This window comes from Neolamprologus brichardi, chromosome 10, assembly GCF_056152115.1.
Source record: "Neolamprologus brichardi isolate AB-2024 chromosome 10, ASM5615211v1, whole genome shotgun sequence".
Lineage (NCBI taxonomy): Eukaryota > Metazoa > Chordata > Actinopteri > Cichliformes > Cichlidae > Neolamprologus > Neolamprologus brichardi.
Genome location: NC_142113.1, coordinates 1,301,550 through 1,316,275, shown reverse-complemented (window position 1 = coordinate 1,316,275; position 14,726 = coordinate 1,301,550). Strand labels below are relative to the sequence as shown.

The following is a 14,726-nucleotide window of genomic DNA, read 5'->3' as shown; positions in this document are numbered from 1 at the left end:
GCTGAGTCACCAGTACAGACAAACAGGCGACTGCCGGTCAGTCCAGCTTTTATCTGCCTGCTGCAGGTTTGGTGGGGGGGGGGGGCATGCAGACAATAATTGACCACTAATTTTTCAAGGTCCTTCAGTTATTGTCTGTTAGTGTGTTCTTCTAAGAGAGCACGTGTTTGTTCCATCCACTGACCTCTCGCCTTGAGGAAGACTACAGCAGCCGAGCCGTCATTACAAACTCGTGTTTGTTGTTCAAACACACAGAAACTGAGACACTAAATATAAACTGAAGATTATCAGGGAAAGAGATGCACCAGCATTTCCTATATCAGGTAATGACGGAGAGCAGCGCCGTCAACTTAAATAAGAACTATTTAAAAACAGAGTCACAACTTGCAGTGATGCTGACCAACACAACAAATCGCACTATTCACCTCCAACACCATTTGGAAAATATAAATGTGCTGACAAAACCATGGCAAATACACAAAGATCAATCATGTGATAGGTGGAAACAATTTTTTTAAAGCGCTCGGCCACGCTGTGAACGTGATCAGCTGATCAGCTGTTTGACTTAACCTCAGTGTTCATCCTCAGAGCATCACAGGAGGAGAAACTGAACCACTGACAGGCTCGCAGTCAAAATGTTACATGTTACAAAATAAATACAGAAATATAAATAACTGTCACAACTTTAGAAGAAAATCTGAAACTTTGTATCTGACACACAACAAACAGCAAAAACTCCAAATCTCACCAAGTAAATGTGTCTCATTTCTCAGCTACAGAGTTTCACTCAGATACATCCACTCGTGTTTTTTCCACGCTGCAGCTTCGATCACTCGTTTCATTTGACTAGAAATGAGACAAATAGACTTGGTAAGATTTTAGGGGTGGGGGAAAATCTATACTAAGTTTAAAACTTTTTTATTTAATGTAAAATTATATTTTGTTTTAATTTACTTTCAAATTCTTCTTCAGTTGCTGAAGGGGCTGCATAGTTTTCATAAACTGCATAGTTCAGAATAGCTATAATTGTACCAGATGGTTGATTCAGTTAAGTTGGACTAGACTGTAATACAAACCGTTCAGTTTGTCAACAATCAAACTGAAATGAGAGAAAGACTGAGTGTGAGACTTTGATATTAGAGAAAATGAATATTGATAAAGTTTACCTTTATGTACAGAATCTGAATATCGCAAAATATTTTAAAAAATTGCAATAATATCGTATCGTGGGATGTATGGTGATTCCCACCTCTAGAAGATTTGGAGTTTGTGACAGTTACAGTAATTATTTAACCTGAAACGAGGAGTTTGTGCCCCACAGCACACACACACACACACACACACACACACACACACACACACACACACACACACACACACTGAGTAATGCTCTCACACGCCTGAAACGCTGAGCTCTGCACAGTGCAGATTAACCTCACAGACACACAAACATGGAACAGCAGCTCATCATTGGTCTGATGGGAAGCTGACAACATGTTCTCACAACTGTTTCCAGAATATTTTAATATTTGTCATGTGACCATCACAAACACAGACACGTGTTCCTCCACGACGAGAACCTGAAGCTCAACGAGCTCTAAAAGCAGGAAGCAGAGCAGGAATAAGAATGAAGAGAACACACCTGAGCGCACACACACACACACACACACACACACACACACAGCCTTAAACCCCCCTTTGTCCCCCCCTTTGGGACGGTGTCACCTGCTCCTCCAACACTTCTTGTTTTCTGCACAAAGACGTTAAACTCGGGTCATTTGCATGAGAAACAAACTCTCAGAACAATTAAAGCGAGCAGCTCCAGGGGAGCCTGCAGAGGGGGGGGTCTTCTTTACGTGACACAGAGGGCCACACCTCTGTCAGCGGGGGCCCTGGGAGCACTTTGTGTGTGATTGTTCCTGCCGTGCAGCCACCACCTCCACGTCCTCCTTCACCCCCCCCACATGTTTATCTGCTGCTGCTCAGCGAGTCACGCAGCTGCTGTGGAAATGCTTCCCGTGTTTTTAACCCGTCTGTGTCACAGCGAGCAGATTCCTGCGTTTGGTTAGAAAACAAGTCGATCCCCCGACGGTGATCGCACACATACCACAAATTCCTGGACGCAAATTGAGGATTTTCCAGGATTAGAACAAGTATTTGGGAAGTCTCCTACCTACAGCTCCTTATCCAACAATGCAGGATGAAGCTGTATAGCTCTGGACCATCTACACACTGCAGGCTCTGTGCTGCTGCAGCTGCACTCACAAAATGGTCGACTCCCCCCTGCTTGGCTGCACAAAATGGCCTCCTCACTGCGGAGCTGACTCCAGAGCAGTCACTGCATCAGTGCCACTCTCTCGTGCATCTGTCCCCATTAAAGATGCTCGTGCATCTCAAACTCTGCTTCGTCTCAGCACAGAATCGAACGTTTCACACACACTGTGCGTTCACACAGCTCTCTTCTATTATTCTATTTCTATGAGCCACAGACATCCATGGGGCTTTTTTACCTGAATGTGCATTTTGATGAGCGCCTTCCCGATCAGTGTCGCACCAAAAAAAGTCCAGAACGGGACCAAAAAGTGTCCGCATGTGATTCCTGCCAGGTCGAACAGCGGGTTGGGAATCTGAGGGGAAATCAGCAGCTCGATCAAAGAAATGCATCGTGTGTGTTCAGTGTGGACGTCTGCAGAAGAAGAAGAATTATTTTATGGTTTTTATGACAGAAAGAATCGAAACAAGCTTGTGTGGGACTCACAGAGGCGCAGGCTAAAATCCCGAAGAATCCCACTTTCTGGATCAGTTTCTGTACGGAGACTTTCGCCCGCGAGGAGAAGTCCTGAAAATAAAAATAAGAGAGAGAAATGTGGAAATAAATCACCTCCACAGATTTGTTCGTTTACACGCTGTTAATAAACTGAAGGCTGATGTCAGACTTACAGGTAAAAGAGTCAAATTAAATCATTTGCTAATGATCAGCGTTGATTTTAAAAATCAGATCTCAGCATGTCTTTAAAAAATAAATGATAATCGTCCTGATCTCTGCGGCTTTCTTCATTTTACTTGCTGCTAAAATTCGTTTGTTTGAAATGAAAAGAAGACGTTTGTGTTTCAGGGGATTTGTTTTTGCAGCAGAACAAATTTCACGGTCGTGAGAAACAATCGTCTGCAGCGCCGCATCCAAACGTGCTTTTTAACAACTGCTCGGAAAACTGTTCAAATGTCATGTTTAAAAAAACACATTTAGACATTAAAATCAGAGCTTTACTTTAGTCCTTTCTGCTCTTTATAATTCAGTGCTGGTGAAGCAGAGACCAACCTTCTGCCTTTTTTAAATCTAAAAACACAAACGGCGTCCGGCGGAACGAAAAACGAGAGAATTCCTGATTTTTCTCGTCTCTGCTGATTTCTACACGAGTTCAAACTGCAGCTGCGACACGAACATTTTCTACAGAAACACAGCAAATCCTCCAGAATCAGGATTGTTAGCAGTGCAGACTCTCTGCTCTGAGCTTCTTTACCTCTCAAATCAGCTTTTAGTTTCCAAACACTCAAAAATCTCCGCGCCGTCTACAAACCTGCACTTAGGATGGTTTTATATTTAATATTTGCACGAGCATAATTCTAACTCAACACTTTCATCAAAATAAAAGTAAAAACTCTACAAAGGTGGAGAGAATTTTGTTGTCTTGCTTATTGAAAAGCTTGACTGGGAAAAGGTTTAAAGACTTCGATGAGCTTTGGCTGCTGTAAATATGGATTAATTAAATTTAATTACTAAACTGGTCTGCAGAGGAAGAATAAACTGGTTTGGCGTGCCTGCACTTTACCTACAGCACAACTTATTAATTCCTTTGTGAAAATGTGAGCAGACGTGTTATTGCAGTGACTAATGTCTCACTCGTCCCTCTGACATCTCCACAAAAGCCTCTTTTCACAGCAATGAGACAGATTTGACCTCAATATGTTTTCTGGGAAGAGAAGTTTGGATTTTACTTGAACTACTTCTGGGAAAATTTAAGAGGGAACCTGAGATGCAGGGACGGCACAATAATATGTAGGTAAACGTTTCTACAACATCTGTGAGAATTTAAATTTACAAAAGAAAGTGTGACAGAGCCAAACAAACAGCAAAATAAGAGCTGGTAAAATGACTGCTTTTAAGTTGATTTTTAATATTTTCATTTGATCTTTTGGTTTTAGAAAATAAACTCTGCTTTCTGTCTTTATTATTTCCACATTTTCTCAGCTTCTCAAACTCGTTGCACCAAAATAATATTAGTTTATAAATTAATGTAATTGTTGTCATAGACGGGGAATGTAAACATGTAACACTTACAGGCTCTACATGTATTAATTATTAGGGGGAAAAATGGATACTGTGTAGCATGGTGATATTTTGTTTCTAATAATGTATGGATACAGGGACAGCAGAAATCGATATTTTGTTACAAAAAGGTTTTTGTGCTCTGACTTCAGAGCATGTTGATCCTTTTTCTGAGCAAGAATCCTGACATTCCTTCACTGTCCAAATGTGTTTCACTTGTTTTTGGCAGCAATAAACATGACAGTTTACTTATTTTAATTTAAGACATGTTTTATTTTAATTAAGTTTAAAACTTTTTTATTTAATGTAAAATTATATTTTGTTTTAATTGACTTTCAAATTCTTCAGTTGCTGAAGGGGCTGCATAGTTTTCATAAACTGCATAGTTCAGAATAGCTATAATTGTACCAGATGGTTGATTCAGTTAAGTTGGACTAGACTGTAATACAAACCGTTCAGTTTGTCAACAATCAAACTGAAATGAGAGAAAGACTGAGTGTGAGACTTTGATATTAGAGAAATGAATATTGATAAAGTTTACCTTTATGTACAGAATCTGAATATCGCAAAATATTTTATAAAATTGCAATAATATCGTATCGTGGGATGTATGGTGATTCCCACCTCTACTAATTATGTAAATTATTGGCTGAGACTGACATGGATCTAAATAGATATTTTTTCTAAGAGTATTTCTCTGAAATAAGACAGATTCGTTTGAAATATCAGGCTGCTGTGCAACAGTGTTGTATATAAATGTGTGTGTGTGTCACAGAGGTTGTCTTTGGAGTTGAATCTAAAAATCACAAACTCTTTGATATCTGTGGGAATATTTTCATTAAAAAATTAAAAACACTCTTCTTTACAGCGAGCCCTCGATCTGCTCGTATGGACAAAATTATTTTGGTAATTCCTGTAAAGACAAATAATTCCTGAACAAAACAAACGACACATTTAGAACCTTCCTCAGGTTATTAAATGCATATTTCACAGTAAAATATTCATTCGATCTGTGTTAAATGTTCGTGAACTTTATTTTCTTTTAGCAAAAACATTTTTTCCTCACCTGAAAAAAACAACAAAACAAAAATCAACCAAATTTAACTGAAAACAGGATTTTTATCAGATAAAAAGGCTAAAAATTGGGTTTATTTTTTGAAAGCAAGGCCTCAGTTTGTGAAACACAGCAGCTCCAACACTGAGGGGTGGGGGTGGGGGGGCCTGCAATAGATGATCATACCTAATATGGTCAACAAAACCAGTACAGTGCTGATGACATTCTTTACTGGGTGCAACCCAACAGACGGGAAATTTGAGAGACACGGGAGGTCGCCTAATAAGGTGGTGGAGGGGGGAGCGAGCGGACGCACGATCTGATTGGTTCACCGTTTGAATTTCTGCCTCTGCTGATGTCCAATCATGAACCCTGGAGTTTTAATTCTAGCCTGTGTGTGTGTGTGTGTGTGTGTGTGTGTGTGTGTGTGTGTGTGTGTGTGTGTGTGTGTGTGTGTGTGTGTGTGTCAGCTGGTGGGAGACGGGGAAGGAAGGAATGTGTACGGCTGGTTTATGGCTGAACTGCTGACGACCGTGTCTGGATACCTGACATCTGTGGCTGTTAGTGCGTCCTTCGGTGCTGCCGGGCGCCGCACACGCGCAGCCTCGAGTCCCATTCATTCACCGTATCTTGACGCACGCATTGTTTACATTATGTGCTGGGTGAGCTTTTGGCGTGCGCACTAACAGAGAATGAAAACATGAACAGAGGGTCCCTCAGGAGAGGCTGTGAAGTGTGTCTGTGTGTTAACTCGTGACACTGATTTACTGTCGCACAACTATGGACACAACTCTGTTTCTGGAGCAGGGAAACATCTGTCTTTGTTGTTGGCAGCTTATTAACGACAGCGTCCTCCGACCTGCCGGGCTGGGCTTGGCAGCGGTGACATCTGCTAAGATGGTGTCAGGGTGCAGCGTCATGAAAGGATGGAGCTCCAGGTTTGGCTGCTCAGCACAAATCTTTACTCAGCAACCTTCAGTCACCACACAAGCACACAAAACCACGTTTGATTTGTTACTCAAGATGATCGGACCATCAAGTCCTCGTTTAAGAACCAAAGTATAGCGAGTCAGACGCCTCTTTCACAGGTTTCATCTGTAATGTTTTATGAACATTTACAGCCTTGAGATGATTTGACCAGTGAATATTGTGGATGATTTGCTGGTTACAAGATCAATTAATTCAAGCAGGTGGCCAAATAAGAAGAAACTCCTCAAACATAAAGACTCAGCTGGTTTGAATCTGTTTACTTTTTTGAATTAGATATCAAAAGGAAATAATAATAATAATAATAATATAATATACTGCAAAAACCGGATTGGTTCCATTTCTTTATTGAACATTCGTTGTGGAAAAGTCGACAAAGCGACCACTTTGTTGTGACTTTGAGGGTTCAAATGGACAAAAGCAGGCAGTGACACGGCGATCTGCTCCATGTGGAAAATCAAAGTGTCACACAAGGAAAAATCTATGCATAGCCTATACACAAGTCAACACCCACGCACATTTTTTTCTTCTACACAGAAGACATCTCCAGAGCGCTCGCGAGCCCCCCGACACGAAGACGGCTAAAGTTCATCTCATTAACTCCTGACAAGCCTGCGCCCGCTCTGTCTGGCACAGGAAGTGAAGTGATTAAGGACTCTTGACGCAATCGAAGCTATAGTCGCCTTTCAAAAAAACCAAGAGGTACAAATTCAAATCTGTCCAATGGCACAACACACACACGCGCGCACACACACACACCCTGAGTCCACGTTGACAAATTCTTTAACAAGCTGTGGTTAAAGGGAAGCTGGTTTTACTCTGACTCACCCCCCTCCTTTCAAACAGTTTACTGGAAATAAAGAGGGAGGAGGAGGGAGGGGGCACTTTCAGAGAAGTCACGTGACAAGGCTGGGCAAACCACAGCACAGAGAGCCTTTGAGTGCAGTAGGCCAGGGGGGAAGGCAGGCATACGCCCAGCGCAGATGGCCCTGATTTGAGTTACAGGAGATAGGATCCTGGGAGTTGGCAATCAAGAATTCGCAGCCTGTTAACGCTTTCAATGCCAGACGAAGGAAAAAACAAAAAGCCTTCAACAGGAAGTCATTTCTAATGAAGTTATAAGAGATCCAATCCGAGCAGGATGTTCGGCTATGGTCCGTGTCCGTGTGAGGATTCCTCTGTGGTGCTCTCACTCACAGATTTAAGCAGGAAAAAACTGATGTTCATGACATCAGCGTCTGGAGCCGTTAGAAAAGGCATGACTTCATTATTCTTGAATAGTTCTGTTGAATGAATGAGGAAAAAACCCAGAGTGCTTTGTTGCTGCGCGTCACGTGCACTTGTGGCAGGAAGTTGGCACGTGCAGGGTGGGAGAAATACCAGCGGCTTTAAGGCGAAATGCTAAGAAACCTCTTACTGATGGAGGGTACAAAGCATCTTAGTCCAACATGCTGCCACAGGGGGGAGTGTGTGCTATTGTGTGTGTTTGGGGTTTTTGGGAGGCGGGTGGGGGGGTACGTGTGTGGAACGGGGTAAGGGTTAGACGGGGTCACTTCCTTCACGAAAAATTTAACCACTTCCTGTCTCATAAACAATCCAGTGATAGTTCGTCCATTCCAGTCGCAGAGGAGTTTCCACCGCTGCCGTTAAAGCTCAGCTGTTCATATAGCATTAAAAAGCAGATGAATGCTAACGTCCACAATAAAACGACGTCAGTTAATAAAAGGCTAAATGGTGGACGAGGAAAAAAGAAAAGGAGACGTGTGGTGGGACGTCCGTGAGCCAAAGAGGGAATCCCAGGAACATCGGAGCAACAGTAAAAGCCCTGGTGAGAGAAAACGTTTCCGTATGCAGCAGGTCTGTGCTGGTGCGAGAACCTGCCTCCAGATGCTATCAAAGTACACAAGTGCACGTTACATGTATACACACAAACACACAGTTACCACATATCACAGAACAGAGCGAGAGAGGAGGGGAGAGAGAGTTGGTGAGAACGAACAGCACAGGAAGGCAGCACGCCGCTCCTGCGTTCGTTTATCAAACAACAAGCAGGAGATCGTAGACGCTCACAAAACTCGACTCAGCTGCCTTTTGTTTGATTCTTCTTTTAAAGTCGGAGGCGCCGCTTCATGAGGGCTGCATGCACGTGTGAACAGAAACCACGCGCAGTCCACATCGTCACACAATGATTGTAAATCCAGAACTGACGTGAACGTGCGCCCACCTCGTGCACACCTGACGTGGTTCAAAAGGAAACTCCTGAGGTCATATTAAGCTAACGAGTGCATCCACATGCAGACTGAATACTTTCATGACTGAACAGATTTCATTTTAATATCAAAATATTTTGAAGTTGCTGTTTTGCTTTTCTCTGTTTTAACGGCAAAATTCAGCATTCGCTCAAACGAGCTGCTGCGCTGATGTTCCACTGACAACAAACTTTGGTGTAAACATTGATTTATATACTAAATGACTCCAGCAAAAGTGTAAATATATTTATGCCTAAGGAAAAGCACATGTAGGATTTAACACTGAGTTCATAAAAACCACAAATCTGAATGATAAAGCTCATAAAAAGAAAGCGCACGTACATATCTGTAAATATTCAAAGTTTGATGTCTGTGTGAGCGCAGCCCTCGTCCACGTTGAAGTTGCTGATAATGGAAACAGCGGCTCGTCTCAGGAAACACACGTCTTTAAAATATGTCGTAATTATTGACTTCAAAGTTCATTTGTGACAACTAATCACCGATTATTACTTCAGCCAACTAAAGGCGTAACAGTTACAACGCGGTTTAAGAAAAGAAAGATCAAAGTTCAAACCTGCGTAACTCCTCTGTGTTACAATAGCGCTGAAAGCTGCAACTTGTTACTTATTAAATTGATATAAAAGAAAAAATTAAATTTTTAAATTGCTCATTTAAAAAAAAAAAACAACTACAACAAATTGGCCCTGATTTAAATTCAATAAGGTGGACATAACAATTTCTAACCTCCTGTAGGACCTGTGTCCACATATGTGGACGTCACACTTTGGGTCATTTAGACCAAAATACTGAATTTTGCTCTACAAGGGCCTGATGTCCACTTACGAGGACATTATCCTGCTACTGTTCTACTGAAATTTTAAATGAATATCCTCAGATGTGGTTCTGATTTTTCTTAGAAACAAAAATGAGATTACATTCATTTTTTTTCATTCATGTTTTTACGTTCAATCAGTCCAAATATCAGAGAGAAATTAAAAATGCTGCTGTGGAAGAGTTCAGGTCTTAGGAGGTTAACCTTTTATTTTAAAACAATTATTCTATACCTTAAAAAAATATGGTGACATTTGAAAATGTATTTTTGTAAATATAGATGAAAATAATTCATTAAAATGTGTAAAAATAAGATAAAAATATAAAATAATAATAATAATAATAAAATAATATAAAAGATAAGCACCAATTGTTTCTCAATTTTTATGCTAGACATACAAAAAGTGCTAAAAAGCATTTTGTCAGTTATGGCCAGAGGTCCGGATGTCGGCCATGTTTCCCCATTACAATTATTTAATTACCCAGAATGCAACTGTGGCTGAACAAGTTACAGAGCCACACGCACGCTTCAAAAGATGAAACGGACACTGAACACGTAGCAGTCCTTTAATACCTCAGATACCCTCATTAAAAAATAAAGTTATTGCTCGCAGCTCAAAGCTGTAGCTCGCTGCAGCAGCTGGTCGTTTTCTCCACCTGACCTACCGCAGCCTTCGACTGACGATGGACGTACACATGACAAGCCTTTGCAAACCCACATGCATGTTTCTGTTCATTCCTCTCCCTCTATTCATAATCGCGAGAGGGTGGAAAAATAAATATTTAGACAGAGTTGTTAGGCATTGTTGAAACATTTGCAGAGACGTTAGACATGAGAACCCAAAAAACCCAAAGTCAAACAGGAAATTACTCAACGAGGGCCCGGATATCGCGGGAACATTTTACTCTAGTGCATCATTGCTGTTCCCTTAGTCACAGCGTTGTGAAAGCGCTGCAGTCTTGAGACACCGAGGGGAGGTTCAAACAAACACGCAGGTTACAAAAGCAAATTTGCCACATCAGATGAGACTTTTGGTATAGAGCAAAAAAATGTGATGAAGGCAAACGAGCGGAGAGGAAACGACAGGAAAAAGACGTTTTATACTGAAAAGATGTGCGATGCAGGAAAGAAGGTGGTAGGAGAGGGGAAGGATGATTACAGAGAATGATGATGATGAAGATGATGAGTAGCGTGTCACCTGCGTGGCCTCTGCCTGGTCCAGCATTTCCTCAAACTCCTGGTAATCCTCATCATCGGGTTCAGCGCCGGACAGCCGAGCCGCTCGCGCCATGAAGTACGGAGGCAGCTCTCCGATGGCTGTGCCCACACCCTGTTCACACGTTTCATTCATGTTTATACTCATCATGTGATTTCATATATAACACACACTTCATGTCAAGCCATTAAATCTGCACTCGACAGAGCTTCTGGACAGAGCGCAGTTATTAAAAATGGATACTGTGTAGCATGGTGATATTTTGTTTGCTAATAATGTATGGATACAGGGACAGCAGAAATCGATATTTTGTTACAAAAAGGTTTTTGTGCTCTGACTTCAGAGCATGTTGATCCTTTTTCTGAGCAAGAATCCTGACATTCCTTCACTGTCCAAATGGGTTTAACTTTTTAATGGCAGCAATAAACATGACAGTTTACTTATTTTAATTTAAGACATGTTTTATTTTAATTAAGTTTAAAACTTTTTTATTTAATGTAAAATTATATTTTGTTTTAATTTACTTTCAAATTCTTCAGTTGCTGAAGGGGCTGCATAGTTTTCATAAACTGCATAGTTCAGAATAGCTATAATTGTACCAGATGGTTGATTCAGTTAAGTTGGACTAGACTGTAATACAAACCGTTCAGTTTGTCAACAATCAAACTGAAATGAGAGAAAGACTGAGTGTGAGACTTTGATATTAGAGAAAATGAATATTGATAAAGTTTACCTTTATGTACAGAATCTGAATATCGCAACATATTTAAAAAATTGCAATAATATCGTATCGTGCGTTAAGTATTGTGATAATATCGTATCGTGGGATGTATGGTGATTCCCACCTCTATTAAAAACACTTATACTGTATTCAAGATCTGCGGTTAAGTGGTGCCACAGCTTTAAATATTAATTATGCCTCAAGACATAATTAATATTATTATTATGGCTGTGAAATGACTTTTTGTTACGCTAAATCACTTCATGTTTTTCTTGCCTTCAGACGGTTAATAAACATGAAATATCAATATCCACAATCCAAAGCAGCTTGCGATGCTTGACGTCTGGGATTTGAGATCAGTGTGCTTAATGGGAATAAAACGGAAAAGATTTACAAGAAATAAATCCGGCAGATTATTAAACAATCATGGATACGTTAAACACGGGTCCAGGGTGTGTGAAACTCCTGCACAGGCTCCTCCTCTCCAATCTGCAACCAAGAAAATTTAAGATGTGCTGACAAATTTGGGGGAGAGGGAGCTCGTCCAAGCAACCAGAATATCCGACGGCGACAACGAGCTTGTAGCCATATGATTGTGTGATTGTAGGGGGCTTAACGGGAAGAAAGCGGAAGTGATTTGGGGGGGAAATAAATCCTCAGCACTTCAGTCGGTTCACCAAGTTCATCCACCAAAACATGAGAACAGGGTAGGAGTTCGGAGGGGGGAGAGAGCGGGTGAGGGTTACAGACTTAATTAACACAATGAAAACAGCCGCCAAGAAATGCTGCGTTTTTGGAGTTGCTCACTGCTCATTACTTTAATGTTTCCAGGCACAAAGGAAAAGTATGCACAAAGCCGGGGACAAGAAGATACAGTGAGTTTCAGTTACAGATACAAATGGGTGATTTGGAGATTTACCACATCGCGACACCCTTCGATGCACCAACAGCAACGAAAAAAGGAAAAAATCCTTTTGCACTTGAGTCGTCTCGTTGGAGCACAAAACAACTTCTCCCCCAGAAGGATATAACTGACTAATCGCAGGCACATTACTTGTATGTTGCTGGATGGCTGGAGCCAGAAGATGATTAGTAGGTAGTTAGCAACCATGGCAGCAACAACAAGCCCAAACAATCATTCTCAGGAGGCGGTGCTATCCCCAAACCTGGCAAACGCAGTCTTTAATCTGGACACCCTGTTCTCTTGTTAACACTGGAGTCTTTGATGAAATGTGCCAGTTTTTTTCCTCATAATGGAGATGTGTCTTAATCTCCCTGGCAGCTGCTCCATTCAGCAGCTCTGCCTCTGTGTGTGAGCATTGTGGCCGCGTGGGTTTGTGTAGCGGGCAGCGAAACGCGTCTACCTGCACGGCGCCGCTCTTAAAGCGGAGCTTCTCTGTCCACTGAGACAAGAAGAGACAAAAAAGAGGACAGAGGAGGTAGGAGGGGAATCACATGTGTCTCATCACAAGGTGGGAGAAGGAGGGGAAATGTTGGCGTGGGCGCTTTGAAGCCGTGGGTGCGACAGGTGTTTCCAACTGAATCGCCGACGAGCCGGCCGAGGTCGTGCCAGGCTGAGGTTACAAAGGGGCAGTGGTTGGTTGGTAGTGGGTGGTTATGAATCCGAGGGGATTGGATAGCACCCCCCCCCCACCCGCCAACACACACTTGGATATCGCTGCTCGTAACACGATGCTGCAGCTCGACTGGGAGCAAAATGCGACTCCATTTTGAAAGCAGAGAAACGAGCGTGTTGCACCAATTAATAAAACATGCACACTCGGTGTGATGGTAACAGGAAGTGGAAGGTTGGACGTTTAATGTGAAAACATTAAATAAAGGTCAAGTCAAAGGACCGTAAATGCATACTTATATAAAATAAAGTTACATAATGAAAGGCGGTCTGAGCAGCGCGCAGTTCCAGTAAAGTAACTGATAACATGCATTTCCCCTCATCTCTGAACATTAAGAGGAAAAGGGAAACGGACAACAATGATCAAAGTCATCTAATGTGTCAGACGCCAAGTTCTCTATTCTCCGAATGTTCAGCAGCTCCACGCGTCACCGATAAAACGTAAACACAAGCGCACATAATCGAGCGTGACTGTTTTTGTGTTATCGTCAGTGATTTCATAAAGCAGACCCACGCGCTCTGCAAGTGGACTCCTGCTAATACGAGACTTCCAAGTGTTTGAAAAGCAGCTGTTTTCATATGAAGAGTTAAAAATGTTTCTGATGCACGTCTGAAAAAAACCTCGCAGATTGAAACAAAGATGTTGGTCTTTGCAGCCACAGGGTTGGTTAGAGGTGTGAAACCATCGATGCCGGTTAGGGGAAATTCACAGGAAGGAGCGGGGGTTTTCCACGCAGACGAGTTATCAATGAATGCATTTGCACCCGGTTTTAATGCACCTTTGTGTCGTTTCTGCTTTGAGTGTGAAAGGTAAAAAAAAAAGCAAGTTAATTAGCATAAATTAGCATAACCTTTGATATGGTCAGAATGGCGCCAAAGAGTTTAAAGAGTCTGTATTAGGATACAGTTTTGAGCGTGCTGTCCTTCAGGTTCTGGTGCGATTCTGCGTAACGACACCCACAGAATACAAAGATGGTTTTTCTTAGTTCCTGAGAAACTGACATTTAGCAGACGTGAGATATCCACCTGTTAGCATCACAAACACTGAACACTGCTGCGAGCTGTGGCTAATATGAAAGGTTGCTGCAAACTGTGACTGAAACTGAACGAAAGGAGCCGAACTTTTTAAAAATGTTCTCATCTCTAACGTCCACAGCTGATGGTGCCTGACGTGTAACACACTCACCCACATACAAGCCTCCAGACGGACTTTCGAGAGGATGGTCCACAGTGAGACTTTTCCCTGGAGCGTCTCTGACCCCACAGCTTCCACACCCACCTGCTCAGCACCAGAATCTGATGCTGCTGCTTCCTGTTGGGGACAAACTAGTTGTTCTGGATACGGTGGCTCGGGGAAGTCCACAGAGCCGCACTCGTAGGCCGCCAGGGTCACCGATGCTATGTGTGGTCCCTGGAAAAAGAGAAAGACAGAGATAGAGGCGGAGAAGAAATGAAGATAGAGTGAAAAGGGAAAAAAGAGTGGGAGTAAGTCTACCTGTTGGAAGGATATGAGTCAGAGAGGAAGACCCCTTTGTTATAAGCATAGACACTGATTGAGTCAAATACTGAGGAACAGAAAGGCCGTTATCCGTGGGCCAGTATCGCTCCTGTGTTTTATAAAGATGGGGAACGTTTGACTGAAAATTAGCATGACGAGCGACTCTTCCTTCTTTCCTTCTGTGTGAATTAAAAATGGCAGCAGGAAAT

General features: G+C 42.1%; 1 protein-coding gene across 3 annotated transcripts in view; it reads right to left on the bottom strand.

Moving 5' to 3' along the window:
• Nucleotides 1-14,726, bottom strand: part of LOC102799116 (vacuole membrane protein 1-like) — a 49,838-nt gene that overhangs the window by 16,564 nt on the left and 18,548 nt on the right. For all 3 annotated transcript variants that reach the window (XM_087847025.1, XM_087847026.1, XM_087847024.1), the window contains 4 exons: nt 14,206-14,430; nt 10,648-10,779; nt 2,759-2,839; nt 2,511-2,627 (listed from right to left, as the gene is read on the bottom strand). In XM_087847025.1, the coding sequence (XP_087703151.1) occupies nt 2,511-2,627; nt 2,759-2,839; nt 10,648-10,779; nt 14,206-14,430 (555 nt within the window). The remainder of the gene's footprint in view (nt 1-2,510; nt 2,628-2,758; nt 2,840-10,647; nt 10,780-14,205; nt 14,431-14,726) is intronic.